Source organism: Micromys minutus (genome assembly GCF_963924665.1).
Source record: "Micromys minutus genome assembly, chromosome: 26".
NCBI lineage: Eukaryota > Metazoa > Chordata > Mammalia > Rodentia > Muridae > Micromys > Micromys minutus.
This window is the reverse complement of record NC_137961.1, coordinates 11771717-11798619: the sequence shown is the minus strand read 5'-3', so window position 1 is coordinate 11798619 and position 26903 is coordinate 11771717. Positions and strand designations below refer to the sequence as shown.

The window sequence follows — 26903 nt, the reverse complement described above, 5'->3', positions numbered from 1 at the left end:
AAAAAAACAGAGCATATAATACAACAGTCATCAAAATAGAGAGCTGTGGGGAAAAATTAGTAATTCAAAAGTCAAAAGAGAAGAAGACATAGAACATATCCAGAAACTTTTGGAAGCATTGGGTAAACTTGCTTTAATGTACCATAAGATAGGGATATTTTTAGTGGCACAGAGAAAAAACAAAACTCCTTTATTGTCTTAAACATATAATCATAGAAGACTTTTTTCCAAAATTTTTTTATCATGAAGAAGACTTTTATTTGTTTAAAAAGAGGTTATCATGTTTTATTTGCAAACCTTTTCTTTCTTGATTTGTGATCTCATTAGTTAATCGGGGAAAAGAATTTAAGCATCTCATCAAAGTACCAAAAATGATGCACTTTAATTTGAAACATTACCCAGTTTGGTATCCAGGATAAACCAAATGGCCTGGGATTCAGATATTTTAATAAGTTCTCTGTTTTCATACCATTAGCCATCTGCTTATGTGGCAGACAGATTGAAAATCCAGGAATATGTGTACATCTAATATTCATGGAAGCCAAATAGAAGTTATTCTTTAGAAAGCAATATCACTATCTCCAGAGAAGTAGCAACACATCTTGTTCTTAGGTTATTGTCTGTTGGGGGCCCATCCTTTGCTCTTTACTTTGTTCTGTATGCAGTTGGTGCATGCTGATTGCTTTTGATTGATGGGCTCAAAATATCACCTGCCCCTTTTCTATAGGAAGCTGCTAAGGGCAGGGGGACACATTCACGGGTAAACACAATTTCTATTCACGAACTGGCTGTTTCTTTATTATTCTCTTGCTTTAGATCTTTCTGTGTGGCAGGTTCAGAAGTTCGACCATGATAGGCATAAAAGAAACTGTGGTGTTTATCTTGAATCTGCAGTAATCCACACAGAATCTTTGTGAGGATAGTTTTCTTGGAAGTGCAGGTACCTCTGGTTCATTTTATACTAGAGATTCTGGGCGAATTCTGTCTCCTACCATTTTGCCCTTTTTGCTTTGGACTCTGACAGCGATGGGTGCTAAGGAAACCTGTGAATTTTTTAAGAGACAAGAACTCCATTTGCATGCTGGTCTATATTGGCTACCGGAGGAGAAAGGATAGGGACTGCTCTTTTAGATTTGAGACGCTGAATTATTCATGTTTTGTTAATTTTAGTATTAATAATCTTAATCCTTAAAACTAAAACGTATTTTCTATTTCAGATACATTGCTTTGCATCCGTCTGCTTTTGTTTGTTTGTTAAGCATTCATCTGGTGTCAGTCGCTTAATTGGTCTTGGGAAAGAGATTAAGGAATGGGTAGGCATCTATTTCTGGGAAACTGGCCTGCTTAGCCAACTCAGGAAGAGCTGTCATTGTGGATTCCTCCTGCCATTTTCAGTGAGGTGCCATCTCTACGTCTCCATTGAACTACAGTAATTGTTCAACACACGGATACACAACATCTTATGAGTCCAGTACTGCAGAGAAGCCAGAAATGACAACGATATCCCTAGGAACGGCAGATAGCACACACATTCACTGCTAGTCACATGCCAGTGTTTGGTCAAGTGTTGATCAACATGTGCTTGGCTGGGTTTGGTTCAGGCTTGTTCCATTTGGATCTCAACTTCCTTGGGTTCCAGGGTTCCTGTCACGGTGCAAACAGATGCACACAAGGCAAGCTGAGCCACACAATGCACTAAAGTTCTGTGCTGGAAAAGAAGCTCTGTTGCTCTCTGTTGCAGTAAATATTAAAAAATTTAAAAGGCTTATCTCTATATCGGCCCCGTGGTCTCATTCTGCGGGCCAGCTTCTAGTACAGAGCCGGTCACACAGACTCTGACACCCAGTTCGAGCCACCACCACAGACTCCCTTCCGTGGTGGTCTACTCCCCCAGTTTATTGCCTCCGTCCAGGGGTGTTTCTTTACCCCAAATCCCAACACAAAAACTCTAAGGCCATAACTTTTCATATAGGTTTTTATAGTCAATTCTCAATCCACAAACCCTCTACCTAATAAGATTACATCAAATAGACAAAGATACAAACTGCCCTTTTATATGAGATCTAAGACCTATAGAAATAAGAGCTCTCGCCTTAATTTTACTAACTAAAATGGAAGGTTTTGATGAAGTCCTCTTGGAAAAAAGGGTCTCATGAGCCATGTTGGTCATCAATAACATGGCCAATCACTCTCTCCTTGGGGTCCTACTGAGGTGAGAGCCATCTTCAAATATGTCACCTTTTCTTTCACAAACTCCTACTATAGGCTAACACTCTGTAGGATGCTGAGGGGTCAGTGCTTCCCAATAAATGCAGCATCCATGGTTCTGTCTCCTACTAAGTTCACTGTGCCTCCTTAAATGCAATGAAGGTGATAGTTAAAGCCAAGGTCCAACCTGCTTTTGAAAGTCTGAGGAAGTGTTTAAGGGTACCCTCTCTCCTGGAATCTCTTGCAATGGTCTTTGTGGGGTGATTGGCAGTTTATCTGAACTGTGGTTTCCCTCAGCTGCAGAAACAGATTTTCAGGATAAATACTGAAGCCCAGGGCCTTTTCTCATCCCCCACAGTGCTGCTATTAAACTAGTAGTGGAAGATAGGTCCTTTTCTTTTGGCTTTTTTGTCTTGTTTTTATTCTTGCTGCGAGTTTTCATTTACAATCTGTTTCCGACTAGACTCTTGTTTTTCTATCTCTATCCGATTAAGCAAACAAGCTGATAACAAGCTTGAATAGCAATGCTCTTTTTAAAAAGAAAATCCCAAACATTCATTCAGTTTTACCAAATGAAGACTCAGGGGCCAGATGCTGAGGTAAAAGCCTATTAGCTCAGAGAGGCAGAGAAAGCACCAGGCTGACCTTCCTACTCCACTGACATCACCAAAAAAGAAAAAAAAAGTTCTTTCTCTGCAGTGTCTCTTTTGTTTTATTGGATACTCTCTGTATTTACATTTGAAATGTTATCCCCTTCCCCCACCCTGCTCCTATCCCCCTTTCTTCCCCCCTCCACCTGTCTCCACAAAGGGACACTTGCTCCTAATCACCCTCTCCACCTGTTCCTTGGCATTCCCCTACATTGGGAAAAATGAGCCAAAGGCCTCTTCTCTCATTGATGCCAGACACTAATATCTTCAGCTACATATGCAACTGGAGCCATGGGTCTCTCCATGTGTGCTTAATGGTTGGTGTTTTATTCCATGGGAGTTGTAGAGGGTTTGGTTGGTTGATAATATTGTTCTTCCCATGAGGTTGCAACCCCTTTCAGCTCCTTCAATCCTTTCTCTAGCACCTTCATTGGGGTCCCTGTGTTCAGTCCAATGGTTAGCTGCAAGCATGCTCAGCTGTATCTATATGACTCTGGCAGAGCCTCTGAGGGGGCATCCCTATCTGGCTCCTGCCAATAAGTACTTCTTGGCATCAGCAATAGGGTTTGGGTTTGGTGGCTGCATATGGGGTGGATGCCAAGGTGAGGCAGCCTTTGAATGATCTTTTCTTCAGTTTGACCTTGTATTTTCTTCCATGAGTTTTTTTTTTTTTCCTTCCTTTTAAGAAGAACTGAGATATCCACATTTTGGTCTTCCTTCTTTTTGAGCTTCATAAGGTCTGTGAATTGTTTCTTGGTTATTCAGAGAGGTCTGGGGCTAGTATCCGCTTATCAGTGAGTACATACCATAAGTGTTCTTTTGTGACTGGGTTACCTCACTCAGAATGATAGTCTCTAGTTCCATCCATTTGCCTAGGAATTTCATAAAGTCATTGTTTCTAATAGCTGAATAGTACTTCATTGTGTAAATGTACTACAATTTCTGTATCCATTCCCTTGTTGAAGGAACTCTGGGTTCTTTCCAGTTTCTAGCTATTATAAATAAGACTGATATGAACATGGTGAAGCATGTGTCCTTGTTATATGTTAGAGCATCTTTGGGGTATATGCCCAAGAGTGGTATCGCTGGGTCTTCAGGTAGTATTACAAGAACTCAAGAAATTAGACTCCAGAGAATCAAACAATCCTATTAAAAATGAGGTACAGAGCTAAACAAAGAATTCTCAACTGAGGAATACTGAATGGCCAAGGAGCACCTAAAGAAATGTTTAACATCCCTAGTCATTAGGGAAATGCAAGTCAAAACACCAGTCAGAATGGCTAAGATCAAAAACTTAGAAGACAGCAGATATTGGCGAGGATGTGGAGAAAGAGGAACACTTCTTGACTCTTGGTGGGGTTGTAAGCCAGTACAACCACTCTGGAAATCAGTCTGGTGGTTTCTCTGCAGGGTCTTAAAAACCCTTCCAATGGAATGTCTCTCCTTCCTACTTCCTGTGTTCTCTCTATTCATCTTCCTTACATCATCTCACTCTTTGTGGTTCTTTTCCTATGTTCACTCCCTGTTAGTTGGTTACTTGTCCTGCCTCTTGACCTATGGTTGGTTTTATTCAATTGTGTTTACAATAAACACAAGGATTGAAGGTGTATGCTAGAGCTGAGCCACACCACAAGAAGTAACAGGTTTTCCAGTACATAATCTCACAATGTGATCAAATAGCCTTCAACACTCTAGGGCTGAGACATGACAAATAGAGACAGGTTATCTATCTATCTATCTATCTATCTATCTATCTATCTATCTATCTATCATCTATCTACCTACCTACTTATCTGTCTATCTACCTACCCACCCACCATCTATCCATCCATCCACCCACCCACCCACCCACCCACCCACCCACCCACCCACCCACCCATCCATCCATCCATCCATCCATCCATCCATCCATCCATCCATCTATCTATCTATCTATCTATCTATCTATCTATCTATCTATCTATCTATCTATCTATCTATCTTTACCAGTATACAATCTTAGGGTTCAGAGTGTGATTAAATACCCTGCAATATATCCACTCTGTATAAAAATGTCTGGATATTTATTTACTGATGCTAGGATTTTGGTTTGTTGTTGTTGTTTTTTGGTGGCAGTGCCTAATAGTACTTTAGTTATAACACCAAGCACAGGCCAGGCTTGGAACCCCACTTAACCCCTGTTCTCTGTCTTTGACAGCCTGTCATTATGTTTTTATGAACTAGTAGGAATAAGTTTGCTACTGTTCACATATCCCAAGTACCCTGCACAGTACTGACAAATTCTAGCATTCAAGCAAACACCGTATCTGAGAGCTCCAGCAAAGTGAAAAGTATCATTTATTTTGCCAATGGTATTTTCTTAAGCCATCTGTTTTCAGTTTTTTTTCCATAACCTGGAGACTCCTGTGAGAACACAGTAGCAATAGATGCTCATACGTAGCAATATGAGTCTCAAGTTGTACCAACTCCCTCCCCCCCAAAAAAAGGAAAGAAAAAGAAAGAAAGAAAAGAAACAAAAAGAAAGAAAATCCCAGATGTGCAGTCCATAGATTTCTGGGATGCTCTAAGTCTTGACACCTTTCCCAGAGGGATCATTACTACCAGTAATAGAATGAATCTATGAAAAAGATGTTTTGGATAGCACTCAGAGTTTCTAGGTAGAACCTTTGTAAAGCCAGAGTGTCCAGACAAAAATGATGGCTAGAGCATCACATACTTTTAGATTCCGTGTATCTCATGACAGCTCTTTCCAGCTGTCATGTCAGCACTGGTTCTTCCTAATTAGCTTTAGGGCCTGTTTCAGGTGCAGGGCCCCGGAGCATTGTGCTTAGACCTGCCAATATCACTGTGTCCTAAATTCATTTTCAACTATGAAATTGACAACCTCTGCTGCTTCTGATGAAGATCACCCCCAAAACTGTTCCAGCTAACATTCTTCAAGTAATGAACATTTGAAAGAAAAACAAAACAAAACAACAAAAAAATCCCAACCCTTAAGCAATAGAACTTCTTTTCACAGAATTAATCTTAAAATTTACTATAATCTTTGTATGTTTCAGTGTTTGTCTACATACATGTTTGTGTGCTGCGTGCCTGCTTGGCACTCGTGAAGGACAGAATAGGGTATAAAATTAGCTAAAACTATTCCAGATAGTTGTAAGGTATCACAAGGGGGGTAGGACTCAATCTCAGGGATGCTGCCAGTACAAAAGTGCTTATACCTGCTTCTCCATCACTTCTCACACACCCCCAAAGATGGAGGTTTTCAATGAGAAAATTTGATCGTGTTCAAGAAATCTTACGTGATTCAAGATAGAGTTCAAAGTTACTTAGCTCCATGACCTTTTCCATACTATTGCTCTCTGTGGCCAACAGTACGCAAAGGTTTGCGTGACTAGGGATTCTTCTTAAGAAGGTATACATTTCCAACCTTGTACTTGCTCACAGGGACTCTAAGCCATCCGTACATGCAGAATCTCTCTTCCCTTTATCCTCCCTGATCCAGATCCCACATGAAGTCTTCTTGATATTTCAGAGCATAATGCCTTCCAAATAGCTGGTATCTTAGCTGTCACCAGAGTAGCGATATCTAGAAAACCTTTCCTTTTTAGGATCTAGCCAGTAGCACTCTCCTGTTTAGTTCACTCCTTAACGACTCAGGTTTCTAATCCATGGAGGCTTTTTATGTAATGAAAGCTTCAAATAGAAACTTACGGTTCAAAGAAACGGTTGAAGGATTAAATGGTAGGCTTTGAGGTGTGTGTGTTTTAATTGGCTTTCTGTTATAACAGAAGAAACTGTTGAATGGGCTCTGATATCACATCTATTTGCTTTCGTCTCAGGCCTAAGATATGATAGTCATTCCACCAAAGCCTCAGGTTCTAATGAAAATTGCTCCTCTTAACAGGTACAAAGCAAATTGTATCTCGTACCATAGTTGAATAGCTGCCAGGTGTATGACAAGAACCTGTGGATAGAAAATCAGCCTTCTAGAATCACAGAGCTAGCAGGAAGTTCACAGAGATGGATACAACTTTGATCACCTTAACAGTCCGGTATCATGGCTCTCATCATCTCTGCTGGGTGTTCATTTGTGTTCACATCTCCTGCTGGTAGCAGAAAGAAGAACAAAACTTGAGTCACCTGGGCATCCTGCACCAGACACCCCAGCCTTTGGTGGAGCTAGTCTGTTCTCCTTGTGTATGGAAGGTCCTGAGAAGGGCAACAAAAAAGCAGAGGCAAACTCATCCTGGAGCTGTAAGTTCTGCTTATTGGTTAGTCTCTGGTCCTTTCTGGTTTTCTGCTTTGGCTAGGTCATCTTTAACTATACCAGGCCCTCTCCTACAGAGAAAAGAGTCCCTCCTACATCACAAATTTACCTTGTCACAGGACTTGTGATGAGACTCAAACAAAGGTGTCTTTGTCTCTTGTACCTCACATTCTTGATTCTCTTAGTCCCTGGGTAGGCAAGACCTTTCCTTCTTGGGGCTTCCCGGAATATTTTGAATGTCAGGTTGTCTCAACAATACTGTTGTTAGCTGGCTTCCCTAGGTTACCATACCAGGTCTCTCAGGTTTATATACTGAGGTTAATGGTTTTCTTAGATTATCGGCTAGCTATGTGTATGTGTGAATGAGAGGGGAATCTGAGGCCCTGTAAATCCCCCCCCCCTTTTCTTTCATCCATGAACTTCACCATCCTATCTAAATCTATTTTTGTTGTGTCAATAGTAATATGGCGATTTTGTGACTCCATGATTTCTTTATACTCAGTTGTCTAAATTTCTCCCTAAAGACAGAGGGTTTATGTCTGAGTAATTCATTTGATTCCATTGATCAACATGGCTGTTTTTATGCCAATACCATGCAGTTTTTATTACTATAGCTCTGTAGTACATCTTGAAACATGGAATACTGATACCTCTTGATATCTCCAGTGGTTTTTTTTTTTTTAAGTACTCAGGATTGTTTTAGCTATTCTGAGCTTTTGTATTTTCATGTGAAATGAAGATGATTTTTCCAATTTCTTTGAAGAGATGGGTGTTAAAGATTTGCTGGAAATTGCAGGCAATCATTAAATTGCTTTTGTAGGATGGGCATTTTTCAGACTATTAATCTTATTTATCCATGAGCATGGGAGATATTTCCATCTTCTGGCATATCCTTCAACTGTTGATAAATGTCTTGAGGTTTTTAATCATACAAGCCTTTCTCTTGGTTGCTTAGAAGTACCTTGAGAGTGTTTTTTTGTTTGTATCTTTTGATGATATAAAAGTACTGTTCCCTGAGGTTTTTTTTTTCTCCTTTTTCTTTTGCTTTTATATAAAATAAGGCTACTGATATTTAATTTTGTACTTTGCTGAAAGTGTTTATCAGCGGTAAAGGTTTCCTAGTGGAATTTTGGGGGTCTTTTTTTTTTAATATACAATCATATCATCTTCAAATGAAGATACTTGGACTGCTCCCCTTCCTATATGTATTTTTTTCAGTTCTCCAATTCTGACTTCAAGTAGTATCTTGAGTACGTATGTAGATATTCTTCTCTCCTTTCTGATTTTAGTAGAAATGCTTTGACTTTCCCTTTAAGTTGATGTTAGCTTCCTATAATCTGTCTTTTATATGTAGAGTTATATTTCTTGTACCTGTGGCCTCTCCAGCTTCTATTATGAAGAAATGTTGAACTTATCACAAAGGCATTTTTGACACCCCTCCATGGCCTTCAGATGAACCCCTGCCTCCAGATCCTGTTTTACTTCCTTCCGCGACTTTCCGCAGTCAGGGAGTTACCTGGAAGTATAATTTGAAATAACCCCTTTCCCCCTCAGGGTGTTTTATCACCGCAGTTGTAAGTCTGACTAGGACACGTTGGTTTGAGCAGGTTATGCTCATTATAATTCAGTTTTAAAAGAATTTTCATTTCTGTCTTGATTTCGATGCTGACCTGCTTTTCATTCAGTAGCGAGCTGCTCGGTTCCCATGCATTTGTATATTTTCTGTTATTCCAATGCAACTTTGACTCAATTCATGACGGCTATTTCAATTTTGTTATCAGATAGTGATCTTAAAAAGCCAGGCACAGCTGGGTGGTGGCAGCATTCACCTTTAAGCCTGTAATCCCAGCATTCGGAAGCAAGTAGTTTGACGTCAGCCTGGCCTAAAACAGAATTCCAGGGTAGCCGAAGCTATACAGAGAAACTCTGTCTTGAAGCCTTTTAAAATGCATAAAAGACAGAAAAACATAAAGATGAAAGCACATGCTTCCCCTTACTGCTAGTGCTTACTCTTCCTGGCCGTTTTATTAAATGAGACCTTTCAAATTGCAATTTCTTATCACCCAGTATTGTTCAAACAGAGGCTTAAATATCTGCCAAGGATGTTAGCTACATTCTAGCCATGCTCCTAGAGACAGTAAACCTACGAGGCAGAAACAGAGAAATGCCCAGTACGGATAGTACTTTACATATTCCTAAACTGAGATGATTATGTCTTTCAGAATTACGGAAATTGCATGGTTTTCCCAAAAGAACATATGTTTTTCAGCAGACTTGCCGAAACGCATGCATTCGATGAAGCTTACCACAGAGTAGCTTTGTGGGAGATATAGCACAGTTGTTCCCTCCAAAGGTGTTGCTTCTTAAAATAGTTGGGAGCTCTGCTTTCAGAATGGTACTGGAATAACAGTCTGGGAACGATCAGTCTATCACCTGCTCTATAATCGTATCTCGCTCTAAAATAAAACTACAATTCAATCATTCACATTCTTCTCCCTCAGTTGGATCTAATTTGTAGTCTGGGTTGCAAAACAGATACAGGTTCTGAATAGGAAGATGCTCCTTAGAGGGTAAGATGTATGTCCTTGAGATGCAGCCCACAATAAGCTATAAGTTAGCCAAGTTTAGTTTTCACACTCTGACCCAGAGAGCAGGGCTCAGGCGGTTATCATATTGCTGGTGTTTGATTGGGTGAATGAAAAATGAGTGTTGAACATCCCAGACAAGCAGAACCCTACACACTAGCTGATTGCATGTAGCATTTCATGAAGTTCAAAAACTAGTGAGGCTGTGAACCAAGAGATAATGCAGGTCTGAGCAGAGCCAGCTGCTGCTCAGAGTCTTTCCCGAGCTTCTCAGAAGTAGCATGGGGTGAGCAGAAGTCAGGGGCGGCCACACAGTTCTGGTGCCCTGAGTAACAGGCATCATCTCGAGTGAGTGGCCTCCTGGGTATCTCAGTGCTTTGTCAGTTTGGTTTTGCCTGAGGAATTGGGCATATTACACCATTTAATTAATTAATATATTTATGTTGTGTCTGAGGCATGCATACTGGATCTTGCAACCATAGAAGAGAGAAAGACAGAGCCCTGCTCATGAGTTTAAATAGAAATAGGAAAGTCAACTGTTCCACCCTCATGCATGGTGAGAATTATGGAGAAGCCTTATTTTCAGTCTCCTCTTCTTTCTTCTGCATTCTATAAACACTGAGCATTATTTACGTCCTAGTACCAAATACATTTCTGGCTGAAAGTTCCCCTAACTTATACTTCACAGTTTACCCCTGGTGGAGGGACACTCTTGAGTAGGCTGAGTAGTGGACTTTGACCAAGCTGTTCCTAACAGTTCTGTTGATTGGTTTTTGGGGGGATGGGCCCTGCTGAGTACACAAGTGAGATTTCCATTGAACACAATTTCCAAAGGGAACATGAGTCTGAGAAACTGTCTCCAATCTACAGAGTGTAAACTATGGAGTCTACATACTAAGTTAACCCTCTTTCATCAGCATGACAGGTGGGACCTTAGGACTCTTCACTAAGTGCCGAAATGGACCAGGGAAAACAGGCAGGGGCCTGTTTTCATCTTTTGCAGAACTGAAAACTATAGAGATGACAATGTCTGCACCCCGGTCCTGTGTCCCCAGATCAGCTTCACACTCGGCTTGGAGGTCTAAGTAGGCTCCTAACCACCTCCTTTGGCAGAGTGCAGTTCCATGCTACTCAAGGGGAGGACTGGAAACTTCTGAGTGGTCCAGAACACGGGGTCACCTCTAACTGGCTTTCTCTGAGTCACAGGCACTCTTTCACCCAGCGGTCTGATGACTGGGGGTTGGTCGGACTCAGAGGAAGTGGTAAGGAACTTGGGAAATTAATCGTAGTATCTCTCTCAAGAGGAGAAGAGGTGGACAACTTCCAAGGAAACCAGCAGTGTCCACAGACAAGGCTTCTCAGGACACAGAGGCATATCTAAAATTACTGTGGTTGAAAATAGGCAGCATATGATTTCATTGTGGGAAACACAATGGAAACATGGGATAAGAAAAAGACAGGGGCATAGGGGCCTTCTTCTGGATCTCTCTTATGTGACAGCCCATGGGTGCAGAGCCTGTGTCTTCTGCAACTCTCTCTATATGATCTGTTGGATACCTTTTAGTGTTAGTACATTCAGAGTAATCAGATCTAACAAGCATCATCCCTGCTTGCCAAAATATTTAGGCTTTCATTTTGAGCATAAGGAATAGTCATTAGAGAGTCATATGATCTGAGTACTTGTGAGTAAAAAAAAGAAAAGCCAAACCCAAACCATAAGCCGGGATGCTTCCTGGAAGGACACCCTTTTCTGGAGAACCCCCTTTCTTGGGGATATTTTCTATCCTTTCGGTTTTGTGAGCATTCTTCTAGGCTTGTCTGATCCCTGTCAGTCACCTATCTCTAGCTTTCACACTCTTTAGTCAGTGGACCTTATAACAAAGTATTTCCCCTTAGTTTAGGCAGCAGTAGTGGTGTGTGTGTGTGTGTGTGTGTGTGTGTGTCTGTATACATGTTCATGTATGTGAACATCCCTGAACCTGGAGCTCACCAATTTGGCTACATCATCTGTCCAGAAAGCCCCCCATTCACCTGATTCTGCTCCACTCATCCTTCTGTGTCCCCTGTGTTGCGATTACAGGCACGTGCCACTATGTCCTCCATAGGTTAGTGGCTGGAGATCCAAATTCATGTTCTCATACTTGCACACCAAGCACTTTACTGACTGAACCCTGTACAGATTGTGAGCCCTTACCTATACCTTTGGGTGATACAGCTGCTTTTCTGTCACCAATGCCCCTGCGTACAACACCAATGCACACACTGGTTGGCAAAGCTAGAATTAGATGGATGTGTCTCTTTGGTCTATTCTCTATCTGGGGTGAATGGTAGCTTATGTTTTATGTGGTAGCTATTTTTGATAGAGATAGAAAACTTTGAATAACTTACATAGGTCAAGGTTTTGAGGCAGACAAGAGTAAGAACAGTGAGCTAGGGTGCCTCCCCTTAAAAAGGTATGAAGGGCACAAACTTTCCCTCCTGTGTGTAAATTGTATTCAAACACATTCTAGTAGAAAAGATTAAAATAAATTAATAATACAATTCCAAGCAACTCAACTTAGTAGATTTCAAGTTACTTCTACAATATAGCACAAAGGATATGGAAAAGTTATTTTATTACTGTTCAGGGAACAATGGCAAGATAAAGGGTCTGGCTATGTTCAGTATAAACACATTAAAATATTTTCAATCAAATCTTCATTGTGTCTGCAGATGAGGACTCTGTGAATACGAAGAGCTATGAAGTACTCAGGGTTGGTCTCCTTTTCTTTCTGTCCCCACTGTTGACATTTTCTAACATTCTCACTCCTGTAAGTAAGATGGAAGTGTAAGTGGCAAAATGGCCATTGTAATTGCTTTGACTGTTAATTGACTACAGGCTTCTGAAAGAGGTGGAAGCCTACAGGTCCCAGGGAGGTCATATAAGACTTTAATTAACTACACGTGCGCATGTCCTGCTGTACTCCACTGCAATCAAAACAATTCCAGGGTTGCACTTAATGTTTGTAAAGTAGAAGTAAAACCAGTCAAAGTTCTCCAGCATAGCAGAGGACGAGAGGTTCCCCAGAGGAGCCATGGTCCTAATGTTGGGGCGGGTGGGCTTTCCGTTGACTTGCCTTTGGAACATGTAAACAAATCTATATTTAACCAACATTTTTTTAACAACAAAATGATGAAGGACATGCCACCAGAATGTACATAATTGATTTTGGAATATTCTCTATCAGAAATGATTGCCACTCGAAAACCAGGAGGAATAAACTTCCTGTGGACTATAGGAATGGTATAGCTGGGTAAGAAGGTAGTTTGATCCCAGTCACAAAAGAACAGACATAATATGCAGTCACTGATAATTGTATACTAACCCCAGAAAGCTCTAAACACCCCAGAAACAACTCACAGACTATATGAAGTTCAAGAATAAACAAAGGCCAAAAAAAAAAAAAAAAAAAAAAAAAAAAAAAAAAAAAAAAAGAAAGAAAGAAAGAAAGAAAAAGAAAAACCATTATGCTTAATCTTTACACACCAAGAAAACTTTGACCATTTCCAGGTTACATCTTGTTTTACATGTACTTTATGCTCATTGTAACTAGTAAGATTTTAATGCATACTATCAAACCTTAAAAAAATCAAGTACTGCCAAAAATGTATTCACATACTTTTATGCATAAATGTTTAAAATCTGTACATTTATCTTTGTTTTTTAAAATAAAGTTGTAATAAAAAAAGAAATATTACAAAACAGAAAATAAAGAAGGTAGTTTGATTTGTCTCAACAGATTCTCACTGGAGCTGGAAATAAGGAAGAGATATGGGGCTGCAGGTGGTTAGATGCCCCTGGGATTCTGTTCTCTTGCTGCTGCCTTCTGATGCTCCACAAAGCCCAGGACACTGGCAGGAAGCAGTCAGTAATTCCTGATGCATTGAATAAGGGTTCCTGAGGAAGCAATAAGTAATTCCTGGTGCATTGAATAAGGATTCCTGAGGCCTGTCTTTACCTACAGAGGACTGTGCTTCCTCTGAGCTATTGTAAGCCCCTCCGAAAAGAGTCTTTGAAGGTGGGGAGGGAAGTCCCTCATATTTAACCCAGTTAAAAAGACTAAAGGCTTAGCCCTCACAGAAAATCCAGCCAGGGAACAAACAATAGCTAATGAAAGAGGATCCAAGGAATTGGAAAAAAGGGTTGAGAATTCCTAGGTGCATGAGACAATTGGTAGTTGAAAACTCCACACGTTTTTGGGAGCAGAGAGCTGGAAGCAGTGACCACTGTGAGTTGCTGTCCCCTGGCTGGGAGCAGAGAGGTGTGAGTGAACAGTGACCCCTGTCTGTGAGCAGTGACCCCTGTCTGTGAGCAGTGACCTCTGTCTGTGAGCAGTGACCTCTGTCTGTGAGCAGTGACCCCTGTCTGTGAGCAGTGACCTCTGTCTGTGAGCAGTGACCTCTGTCTGTGAGCAGTGACCTCTGTCTGTGAGCAGTGACCACCGTCTGTGAACAGTGACCTCTGTCTGTGAGCAGTGACCCCTGTCTGTGAGCAGTGACCTCTGTCTGTGAGCAGTGACCCCTGTCTGTGAGCAGTGACCTCTGTCTGTGAACAGTGACCTCTGTCTGTGAGCAGTGACCCCTGTCTGTGAGCAGTGACCTCTGTCTGTGAGCAGTGACCTCTGTCTGTGAGCAGTGACCCCTGACTGTGAGCAGTGACCTCTGTCTGTGAGCAGTGACCTCTGTCTGTGAGCAGTGACCCCTGTCTGTGAGCAGTGACCTCTGTCTGTGAACAGTGACCTCTGTCTGTGAGCAGTTACCCCTGTCTGTGAGCTGTGACCTCTGTCTGTGAGCAGTGACTTCTGTCTGTGAGCAGTGACCTCTGTCTGTGAGCAGTGACCTCTGTCTGTGAACAGTGACCACCATCTGTGAGCAGTGACCTCTGTCTGTGAGCAGTGACCTCTGTCTGTGAGCAGTGACCTCTGTCTGTGAGCAGTGACCACTGGCTATGAGCTGCTGTCCTTGGCTGGTTTGCTGAGACTGGACCATTTCTTAAAAATTCTCCAGCTGCTGGTTGGCTCCCATCAAGGTTTTGAATTTTTCTGGCTCCAAGAGACTCCATCTTGGACTTATTTACTCACCTTCAGGTCTTTCTGTGTTTTGTAGGAGGGGCAGTCTGCTGATGTCCTCTCCATTTTGTTGTTGAACCACTCAGCTCTGAGCTTAGACAGGCTTTTCAGAGACCACCCAGGACACACCTGTAACTGCGAACATGTGAGCAGGTGTACATGTGGTGTGGGCTTCATGTTATGTGCGTACCCCACATTGAAGCTATCAGACTTGTGTGCATTTTGAACGATCCCTCATTTCCATCATCATTTCATGGACGATGCGCATCACTTAAACAACTATAGAGAACAATGAACAGGGGAAGTGTCAGTGAGAAACAGCAGGAGGAACAGAACAGAATGGTTAGAACGCGTGACAGCTCCCTCTCACTATCTACTCTTTTTCAATACTTCAGCGAGCTCGGCTTGATTAGGCTGGTCCTGGGATCTTGCTAGTGACAGACTATGACAATGGGTTAGCCCCATTTCTTCTTGCTCCCGGTTCCCTCAACTTCTGTGGTTAGCAAGGTTCCCCAGAGGCGGTTCAGACAGGAGGCAGAGACTCTTATAAACTCAGTTCCCCTAATGAAAACCCAGAGAACAGGCCTAGAAGCATTTCACTCAGGTTTTGGCCTTAAGGACACTCGATTGCAGGACCCTGGTTTGCCTTTCACATGGATCGTTTGTCTTAAGCATCCCGTGGATTTGTTCAGCTTAGTCCTCCTCATCCCGATGCCTTCCCTGCGGCCTGTTGAAAGTGACCAGAGTTTCAATGGCTTGTAGACATTCTGACAAGGACACTTCTCTTCATTTTGCTTCGCTCCAGGGGATGCCCTGACAAGTCTGATCCCCATCTTTCTTGTCTGATCCTGTTTTCCCAAGAAAGCTATTGTCATCAGACAACCAGTACATCTAACTTTCCTAGTTTGCTTCATTTCTTCTATGTCTTTATTGGAAACCAGTTCCCACAAGAAAGCCACAGCTATGTTAACAACTCTGCGAGACTGATCGGCCCTTTCTGAGTTTTGTACCAAGTGTAGTGTAAGGAGGCCTGGAAGCACATTTGGAGCGAATTCCTGAAGAATGCGACATGTGTATGCAGATGAACACACAGTCATTTAAGCGCAGAGAATACAAAAACCCATGTCGGCTATTAAACCAGCTTTACAGGCATCAGGTGGTATATTAAATGTGGAAACCAATTGAGAATGTGAAACACTATCCGGATCTCAATTCGCAGATTCTTCACACCCAAGAATTCTCAACAGATGGAAACGGCCCGTAAAACTTGAGAAGGGGTCTTCAGGGGAGCCAGCCCGTTCTACAGCAGATGCCTGAGCATTGAGCTGCCCTGAGAAACCTATAACACTGGGCAAGACACATTGGGCCTTTGTCCAGAGCAAGCAGAACAGGGCCCTTCCACCCTCTGCCGCAACTACCTCCTCCCTCCCCCAGCACAGACAGGAGCCATACACTCCCCAGCCATGTGCAGCTGTCAGTTCACTAGGAAAAAAATGAAAGCTTTCATTGAAATAGCTACAGGCCCAGGACATTGCCAAAGCGTGTATGTATGTCAGCATTTTTTCCCTCTAAATGAAAATGCTCAGCAGCTCCAACGATGCCCTAAAACTTGCCCAGAGAATGCAAGGACCAGGACACCTTCCAGCCTCAGCTTAGATGTACTCAAGCAAGAAGCTCACCTGGCTGCTGTAATCCCACTATTCTGTAGAAGAGAGAAGCACTAGAGACATTTATGTGTGCCTACGAAGCCTTGGAGATTCGTGACTCGGCCTTGAGAAGGCAAAGAATGCACTTAAGGAGGTCTAGGGAGGTTTCCTCTTGTGTCTTTCAGCAGAACTTCCAAATGTTATCAACTGCAAGCTACCAGTGCAGTTACAACCCACCAAGGGAACAATGGCATTTGAGAGTATCTTGCTCCTCCTCCTTCAGCTCTGATAGCAGAATTCCAGAGGGCAAACCACCTGTGGCTAAGCCTGTGTGCACACAGCGGAAACACGCATAGGTGGCTTCTGAGTCATCCCCTCTGCTGCTAATCTGCTGGGAGATCCTCAATGGTTAACAGCCAGAAGCTCACTGTGGATGCCACTCTCCAAACCTCCTCCAAGAATAGAAATCGTAGTGGTGACCTCAGATTCTCTGTATCACATACCTATTTACTTCACATCTCCTTCCAACACATGCCAGGTGGCCTGTTAGGCATAGGTCATACCATAGTAAAAAATACTGCCTATCTTCATGGAAGGGGCCTTTGGGAAACTGAGGCAGAGCCATACTGTGGCAGCATGTATGGGTGGAGAATAAAGACAATGGGGTATAGAGTAGGCAGTGGAAGCCGGGAGTCAGAGAAATCAGACTTGGACAATGACTCCTGAGGACCACTACTTATCTATGGATCAAATATTTTCAGAAGCAACAGTTAAAACATAGGTAGAAACTTCCAAATCCCCCAAATTTCTTAGAATGATTTATCTGTATGAAGTTTTATGACATCTAGGGTTAAAACATAAACAATTAACTTATCCTAATAGAAAAATTCTGGATCAAAGTAGCCAATGTATAGTTTTTTGAGACAAGAAATATTGGACAGGAATGCAGATACTCCAGCTTCCCTATGGAAGCCCACTGAAAGCTGACTACACGCTAAACCTACCTATCATGCACCAACCTACCAACAACCCTATCTTAGCAATGCTGTGAACCCAGGGATCAACTGTCAGTGTGCAAATTCTAGAGAGGGCAGGGAAGTAGCTTGTCACCTGCCTTGGGAAAGAGCAAAATTCAAAGGCTTTCTACCAGATATTTAGGTTATTGCTGTCTCATCTTAGCATCATAGATCACTTGGAGCAGACTGGCTCATAAACTGCTGCTCTGTCTCCATATGGAATAGTGAGGTTTGGCAGCGCCCATTCCGCCTCTGCGGTGAGGTCAGAACAGCACCTTCCTCCCTTCCAGCCCCACTGACCAGCCTGCCGGCTCTACATAGCTGTGAGTGTCTTACTGTACTTCTCTTTACCTGTTTTCTTTGCTGTGCAACGAGCTGGGGGACCACCAATCACTCCCGTCACCCCCAGAAGCTTCAGTCCGGATGTGATTACTTGCAATGGATTTTTGTAAACTACTTATTATAAGGAAGAATCACAAGTCAGCGCACACAATAGTGTCTGAGAAAATTCTGCAGTGCAACTTACTGTTGAGGATCAAACCCAGCTTCTACCAGACTGGATCCCAAGATTCATTTTCATACATACAAAGGGCTCTTAGGATGTTTTATTAACCTTGGTTTGTTTCCCTCTTCCTAATTATTGAATGGGTGCCTTTGAGGAAAAAAAAAGCTTAATTCTCAGATACTCTGTTGGCAAGGTGGATTCTTATTTAACCCTAAAATTCTTAAGAGGGAAGTAATGTGACTGAGGGCTTATCCTAGAGCAGCATTCAAGACACTAATAGTTGTTTCGAGGCCGAGATGAATGGAGCGTTTAGCTAGTGAAAGACTCATTTTCATCCCCAAAGCACTGTGACTTGGTGTGTGCCTGGCTGCATCCCATCTGTCAGCTCCTGTCAATCAGAAAGGCTAATGAGTCTTTTTGGGGGTCCCTTCTATTCAAGAGGAATCCTTTGATAGACCTGATTTCCTTTTCCATCCAACACTTGATGGCAGCTAGAGCATAAAGTGCCATTCAGTGCAGTGTCTGACTTCAGCTGGGTCTCATCTGTCCCCTATTCACCACAAAGCATAAGAAAGTCATTTTCATATTCTTATCATGGATCTTGATGCTTCAACTCAAGCTGTCAAGAAATAGAGGCATCAGATAACCCTTGCCCTTCCACAGGTGAGGAAATAGAAATCACCTGTTAAATAGCGGGGTTTCAGATTGTGGAGGGAGGGGATGCAGAAGCTGAGCCATCTCCCCCTGGAGTTCCCTTCTGTGGGCTTTCAGATAAAGCAAGAGAGTAACTCCTCTTGAAGTCATCTTGGAGAGAGGCATGTATGAAGCCTCAAGGTGGAGGTCCTTACAGTGTAGTATGTGTTCAGGCAGCTCTGCAGCAACAACAGACCCCACAGCCATTTCCTGAGCTAGTATGTGCATGAGTTAGGGTTGACATTTCCAAAATGGTAGTGAGATCAGTTCTCTTTTCTGAGTTAAGACCCACTCAGTTTTAACTTAGGACACCCTTGACCTCCTTGTTCCTTAATATATCTGCTGGCCAGACAGCTAGCACCTCCTCAAGGTTATGAGAACAGAGAGATGCTGATTCCTCAGACAGTCCTAGTGCATTCCTTGACTGTAGATTTATGGCTATTTGTCTCTGCTGTTTAGCCTTCCAAACATCCTTGATCCAAAAGGCAGGATATCACTTAAAAATCTGCAAGGAAGAATGCTCTTCCAATGGCTTTGTCTCTCTGAACTCAGTGGCTGCATGCTACTCTCGTTGGAATGGCTGAAGTCTTTTTCTAAATTTATGGGCTCCCATTTAGGTGAGAGGGAGTTGCTGAAAGTTGAAATGTCTTTGACATATTTATACACCTTGACAGATTTAATGGTCAAATGAGCTGAAGGCCCCTCCTGTTCTGTGCCCACGCTCTTGTTCTGGTTTTCAATAAGACTCTTAGACAAGTAGAACGGAGATTGTAGTGATGAGTTCAAGGTCATCTAGCTCCAGCTTCCTATGGGGTCTTGTTAAAGACCTTCATCTACATGGGGCTGATGTTCTTCACCTCTAAAGTAAGGGTAGAAACAGCTACTTGGATCTCCCTGGGACAGGGTTTATATTTTAGGCTGAGAATTACGCATGATGTAAGATGAATATGATTCAAAGTCAGAAATGCTCTGAAGTTTGAAGGCAACTTGATGCTCTGAGTTCCTGTTTTGGGGCATTTAAATTTCAGGATTTTGCAGTGTGATCATTGATTGGTAAATATCTTCAAATCTAAAAAGCTGAAAAATTCTAAATACTCTGATCCCAAGCATTTTTTTTTTTTTTGATAAGGGATCCTCAAACTAAAGATAAATACCACCAATCCCTTGCCGACTGTCGCTTCTATAATTATCCATTACTACTAGTAAAACACTTACTAAGTATCTATCACAGACTCTGAGTTGTGTGTTATACACTGTGAAACCTAGGGCTGACATTGAAGATCTCTGTGTTTTTTTCAGAGATTTTCCCCCCTCTCTCACAAGGAAGCTATACTTTAATAAGGGCATCATGTAGTGCCCCGGCTGTGCAGAGGTGGAGGGCACAGGACAGACCTGCCTTCCTCACTCACTCCTTAGGCATTCCCATAACATACGGCAGAGATGCCCTAGGGAGCCCTGACGGCTATTCTCAGTTGTCAAGTTGACTGCATCTAGAATTAACTACAACCTAAATGGCTGGGTACACCCATAGGAATTTTTGTTTTCCCTCTGTAAATCATTTGTAGTGGGAAGAGCCACTCTTAATCTTGATCTATGAGTTTCGAAATACACCTTTAATCTGGGACACACCTTCTGCTGGCAGCCTATGTAAAGGTTGTGGAAGAATGAAGCTTGCTCTCTCTCTGTTCTCGATAGCAAGGCCATTCTTTTACTGGCATTAGAGGCTGCTCTGGGATCCTGATGTATAATGGAGGCTGGATGAGATATCTGGCTTTGTGGACTTTAACAACTATTGGACTTTGGACTTTTTCTTGGTAGACAACCATTGGTGGATGGACTAGCTGAAACATAGCCTTGTAAGTTATTCCAATTATCCCATATAAATCATATATGTATGTATATATGTATGTATATATGTGTGTATGTATTTGTATACATTCATACTATAAGTTCTGTTCCTCTGGAGAACCCTGGCTTTTCTTGTGAGGAACTGAGGCTACTTTCCATGTTAAGAGAGTAACTTTCTAGCATGTGAATCTTGACCCATTGCCATCTAACATCTTGTGAACAGCTGCATGAAACAACCTGTCAGGAACCATTTGGCTAAGCCAGTCCTAGATAACCAGCACTTACTGTTTTAAGTTGCTGAGTTCTGGGGGAATTTATTATAGTATGTATCAGGAAATTGGTAGGAAACATTCTTAATGGTAACTAAGTTGTCTTTGATAGGATCCTGGAGGCCTGGATAAGTCGGGAGTCTGAGAGGTAAATGTCCAACATTCTCTTTGTGTTAAGAAGTTAGGATTCATCTTCACATCAATCCACCCCATTTACCCATCTAACCACCAGGAGGGTGTGTGCTGTATAGAGATGAGGGGGAGAGTCCTGTGTAGCAGTTTGAGAAACAACACTTCAGGTGAGACTTAAAAGCCTGAGCTAGACCACAGCACAGTTAGAGATATGGAAGAATTGCTTCAAGATTTGGTGGTTTTCAGAAAAAAAGTGGGTTTGTTTTCAGGACCCTCGAATGTAGTCACCTTATATTCAGGAGTGTGTGGCCGTGTGAAACTTCCAGGAGCTGGAAGATGTACTTTGTAGAGTACTTCACATTTAGAAAACAAACCCCTTGGTATTTCATACTAACCAACTGAGACAGTCTTTTATAGAAACATTTACAGAAACACACTCTCACCTCTCACAGGAACAGAAAGCCTCACATTGTCCAGTATACAAAGGGGGCCAGGAAACTGGACCGGTTCTTAGGGTTGGTAGCTATATAGTGGAGGTTGCAAGCAAAATATACAACCAAACTAGCAGAAGCAATGGTATACACTCAGCCAGGAAATGTTCATCTCCCCAAAGATGGTTTTCTTAGGAAAATAACATTTTTCAGTATTTTAATTACACCAGAACTGATGTTTGCCAAGGCATCTATGTCTTAAAAAGTCACATTTCTACATATGTGACGAGTAAACAAACCTATTTTTTTTTGGCCTAGAAAATTTCTTACTCTATTAATTTGAATATGTATCACCACCATCCACAGGAGAATTCTAAGAAAATTTTTTTTTTTTTTTTTTTTTTTTTTTTTTTTTCTGGAAAGCTGGGTTCTAGTTTCAGGGAATACTCACGGAGAGAAGCAGAATGAACTGAAAACCAGTAGGATGAGTCAAAGAACCAAATTTGCTTTTCAGAAAATAAAATATTTATCAGTGAATTAGGTTGACAATCATCAATGCTTTTGAAAAATCACATTTTTAATAATGCTTTCTTATATTTGCGTATTAAGCATAGCCTTAGAAGAAACGTTCTTCAAGTGTCTTGATTCAATGCATGCTTATTGAATGCTTAGTGTGTGTGCAAGGAAGCAGGACACAGCCCCTGAGAAATGGTAGGTACTTCCCTTACAAAGCTGTGAAAGTCTAAGTCCTTTCCAGGCTGAGGCTGTTGACCATGGTGGTCCAGGGTCTGCCACCTTGAAAGATGAGTAAGTGGGCAAAGACACAATCACACAGAGTGGTACTGACATTGAGCCTGAACACGAGAAAACACGGCTAGCCATTTCAAACCCATGTCCCCCCACAGTAAGAACTCCCAATATTTCAACTGAAGAATCTCCTGGAAAATGTGAAAAATTCTGATGTTTAAGGAAAGGCAAAAATAAAACTAGTAAGTGAAGAGACAGCATATTTCGGGGACCTCGCAGTAACTATTTTAGCAAACGCACGCCTAATCAACTACAATTAAGAATAGTGCCGCTCATAGTTGCTGAGATGGGGTGAGATCCACGTAACAGAACGATGTTTCTTGAAGCCTATAAAGACGTGCGTCTGACCGGGAGTCCAAAGTTAACTTCTTATGAAGAAAATAAAGGACAAAGAAATCAGCACAGGTAAAGCCTACACCAGAGCTATTTATTAGCATAACTTTCTCCTTAGATTCCAGAACAACTAAAGTATGTACAAAATCTTACAGCATTCACACCGTTTAATGGCTCCTAGTAGCTGATGAGGACCAAGGTGCTTCTGCTGAGAACCTGTGGGTTTTGAAGCAGTGGAGCAAACCTCTGCTTCTCCTCCCATCTTCCGAAATCACCCGGAGGGCAGGTTATTGTGGGAAGAGGCAAATGAGAGACAACAGGGTGGAAAGCTACAGTGTTTCTACCGGTTTCCAGAGCTGTAACAAATCCCCACAGCCCGAGACAGGAGCATACTCTAGCTAACAGTCACACTGCTGAGACGGAAGCTACGAGACCCACGTGGACCCTGTGGAATGGAGACTATACTGACATGAATGGTTTTCTCGCTTCCCTTCAGAGAGTGCTGACCTGTAGAAAGAAGCTCCACCCATCTGCCCCAAAGAGACAAACTACCAAGGGAGCCAGGGAGAGAAACAACATGAGTTAGTAGTTCTTGGTCAAAAACACAAAACAAATAAAATCCCACAAAACCGTTTTAAAAATAGCATTCCGGATCAGCTTTAATCACCTGTAGAACAGCCCTTCCTGTCAGGTTAACACTAGATATTTCTGAATTCCCCCACCTCCAACAGCATGGACAGTCTTCCCCCCTCCTCCCAATCCATATTGGGCCTTCTACATTTGCTTATCCCGGGTTTTATCTGATTGTCTTTCCTGGACTTCAGGACTACAAAAATACCAACATATACAGTGAATCGGACCGAGGACTGCACTGTTGCCCCACAACGCTCTATAAAGTGGCAAGAAAATGCCAACATGTGAAGCCAAGAGCAAGGCCCACCACTGGATTTCACATAAATAAACTCCAGCCTGGCTCTGTATCTGTCAGTCATTCTGGATTGGGTGGCAAGTCCCATCTATTTCCCCAGTGTTAGGGTCTCCCGTGTAGGCAAAGTGGCTTTTTGTTTCAGAAGGACTCTGCTCTCAACTTAAAAGCCAGTTGATAAAACTTTTAATTAAGACACAATAGCGCAGGGTATAAAAACACAAAAAAACCACATAAATATTGAAGAAATCGAAACCATTTTTTTTCCCCTCCTGTAAACAGTTTTGCTTAAGAGCAAAGCCCTAGTCAGATTCCGGCCGGAAACTTTTGGCAGACTAGTGTTCAGCGAAGACTCTGCAGAGGTATGAGAAGGAAGCCAGGCCAGCTGCCCTGTTGACAGGCATGCAACTTGAGAACATCGCACAAGAAGCAACACAAAGAGTGGAGAAGCTCACAACACTTCAAGGAGACCTCACAACCTTCACAACTGTGTATGCACAGACAGACCCACCCCTCCCTCCAGTCCATCTCGGTGCCTCTTACACGTGGGACACCTTCTGCGACTCTCTAGCTTGTTTGATGCTATATAGCCACTTGATGATTCTAGCATTTCTTTCGATGGCAGAAATGCCATATGGCACCCGGTCATTGGCACTGTCATCGTTTCTAAGGTCACTGTTACTGTCCTGAGACTGTTCACAGTCTGAGCTGATCATGCTTGCACTGCGGAAGTTGAGAGATATGATGTCAGAATTAGCCCTTGCAAAGTTCTCCATGCCAAGGTTTTCCAGCTCTTCTGGGTCAAGTCCACAGTAGTTGAAGAACCTCTCCACGTCTGCGTCTACTCGGAAATACCTGTCACTCAAGTCTGACTTGGACCGCTGAAGGGAAGGTCTCCGGCTGACCCCACAGGCTGGTTCCACTTGGTCAGCATCGGGGGACTTCATGGCAGCCACCTTGGGCTTGGGAGGCAGGGGAGGGGCAGAACTGCTGCAGGGGATGGCTTTAAGGGGCTTCACACTGGTCACTTTGCGGATGTCTGAGGAGCTGTGTGAGACGTGCAGGAAGGAGTCCCCGGACTGCTCCAGCAGCCTCCTGCTCACATGGGAGCTGCTCTCCTGCGGGCTGCCACGGCCAGGTGTAGGGTACACCTTCAGCGACTCTGCGAAGGAATGCCGGTGCAGGTCAGTGGTGTCCCTGTGGGGCGGCCAGTTACGGGAGCTATGCTTGTGGCCAGAGCCAGAGCTGGAGCCCTCTGAGCTGTTGATGATGTTCTTGAGGATCTCAAGCTTGAGGGTCTCGCGCTGCACGCCACTCTCGGTCTTGGCATGGTTGCCGAACACTTTGAGAGTGGGGCTGCCCAGTGCTCGCTTGGCTCCTGGGCACACAGGGGGCTTGGCCAACACGGCCGGCTTCACTGGCTCCTGCTTGGCATTGATCACCTCCTGGCTCTTGACGTATTTGGCCTTGTCAGCCTCCAGCCGCTCTACCGCACTGAGTCTCTTGGGGTTGGGCTCAGCCTGCCTGCGGAAGTAGTCGGGTCCTTTGTTCAGGATGCGCAGGGGCACCGCTGACGTGAAGGTGCCCGCGGGGCTGACAGGCTTCACCATGCTACCTGTCTGTAGCGTCTCCGTGGGCATGGTGGGCGGTCTTTCCCCGGCAGCCGTGGTGGATGCTCTTCTGGGCGCCTCTGGCCGGCCTGAACAGACACATGTACACGAAGCACAAAGGGCAGATGAAGGATCCTGGAAGCAGTGTCAGCCGCGGCTGCGCCTCATCTCACAGCTCATTAACCGTCACTGTGGCTTCGGTGCACTTTTCTCCCCTTCCAGGCCGCTCCTACACAAAAAAGCCACAAGCCACAAGTTCCTTTTAATAGGCTTGGCTGCCTCCTTTCTTCTCCCTGAAGGCTGTGGGAGTCTCCTTCAGGTCTTTGTGCTCAACTGCAGGCAGAGCTGAAACACAAAACAACCAACCGCGGGTTAGGAGGGGCGGGTGACATCACAGCTCTAGCAACAGAGGAACCCCCGCAGTGCTCCCACCTCCTTGGCACCCCAGCCCGCCAAGAGACCCCCCCAAGGTCAGTGAGGATCGCGACTGGCAATTCCAGGTTAACCGAGCACAGAGGGTAACTGCGACCTCTCCAGGACCCTGCGCCGCCTCCGGCAGCAGCCAGATGTGGGCGTTTGCCAGCAAGAAAGCAGCAGAGGCTTCCCACGGAACTCTTCCAGCTGCCTCTCCATTGGTGAGAACCGCCTCCTAAAAACGCCTGGCTGGCATCACTTAGGAGTGAGACCCAGGAAACACTCGTGAATAGAGAACTGACGGTCCAGCCAAGCCCTGTTCCGTTCTGTAGCTCATTAAATGCTAGGGGCTTCCTAAGACCTCCATCTGCTTTAGCGGCGACGTGGGCGATGGGCGGCTGCTGTGTCCCTTGTGCAGTGAAGTAAAACTTGGTACCGCTTATGACCGATCTGTCAGTAAGACCCGAAACAATCATTTCTTTAATAATTCACAAAACTGGAAAGGTGGTGAGAAACGGGGATGGTAAGAAACCAAACCAAACCAAACCAAACCAAACCAAAAAGCTTGTGAAGAAATACAACCGGTTTCAAGTTTTCTGACTTTTAGCAAGGAGTATTGTTTCAAAGCACTGTTCTAGAAACCAATGATGCATGTGAAGTTTACCTTATTAAATTCGCATTTAGTTAAAAATAACCACTGTAGAAATACTTGGAGGAGAACCATATGAGTGGATAAGTTAATTATAAAATGCTATATAATTTCTCATACTTGATAAATGTGAAACACCGTTTCCTTTTGCTAGTAGGAGAGCCTATGTTATCAACCATTAGCATTCCAAAGCAGCCAGAAAATGGTATCACCTGCATTCTCTTACAACAGGGAATATTAAGTGAGTGATCCGTCTAACTAACATGCTGAGTTACAAATGTGCGCAACATATAAGGTGATATTACTGTAAGTTTTTCCTCCCTTGTGAGATACTGAAGTCAGGGCAGAAATACTGGTATCTCTCTCGACAATCTTCTCAAAAGCTCCATCTCTAAATACAATCCATTCCACTTTACTGGAGCCAATTTTGGGAATCTGCAAAGGGATTTGTTTTAATAAAAATGTGTTCCTGTGTAATATTTGAGAGACCCCAAGGCAATGAATACATAATGATTTCCTTTAATTGTGCAATTCTTTTCTGATGCCTCAATTTGGATTAAAAAAAAAAAAAAGAAAAACGACAACAACAACAAAATACAACACCCCACCTCCTCCCACGAAAATTAAATGAGATTCTTTCTTTGAATGCAATTTGAAAGAAACTGCCTCAGGAAGCCCTAATTCCTTGAGTCTCTATGTTGGTTAATCTGCTATTTAAGGCCCATCTCACTGGGCAGTAGACAGGCTGTCTACTGAGCAGACAGCATAGCAACCAGCAAGCCTGGCTGAGAGGCAACCCTGGTG

The 26903-nt window shown here is 43.2% G+C and overlaps 1 protein-coding gene across 1 annotated transcript; it reads right to left on the bottom strand.

The window, feature by feature from the left end:
* Positions 1-23666: 23666 nt before the first annotated feature.
* Positions 23667-25323, bottom strand: FAM110B (family with sequence similarity 110 member B). Its single transcript, XM_080938689.1, has one exon. It carries the CDS (start codon positions 25064-25066, stop codon positions 23966-23968), a length of 1101 nt encoding a protein of 366 aa, XP_080794815.1. The 5' UTR covers positions 25067-25323; the 3' UTR covers positions 23667-23965.
* Positions 25324-26903: the final 1580 nt, after the last annotated feature.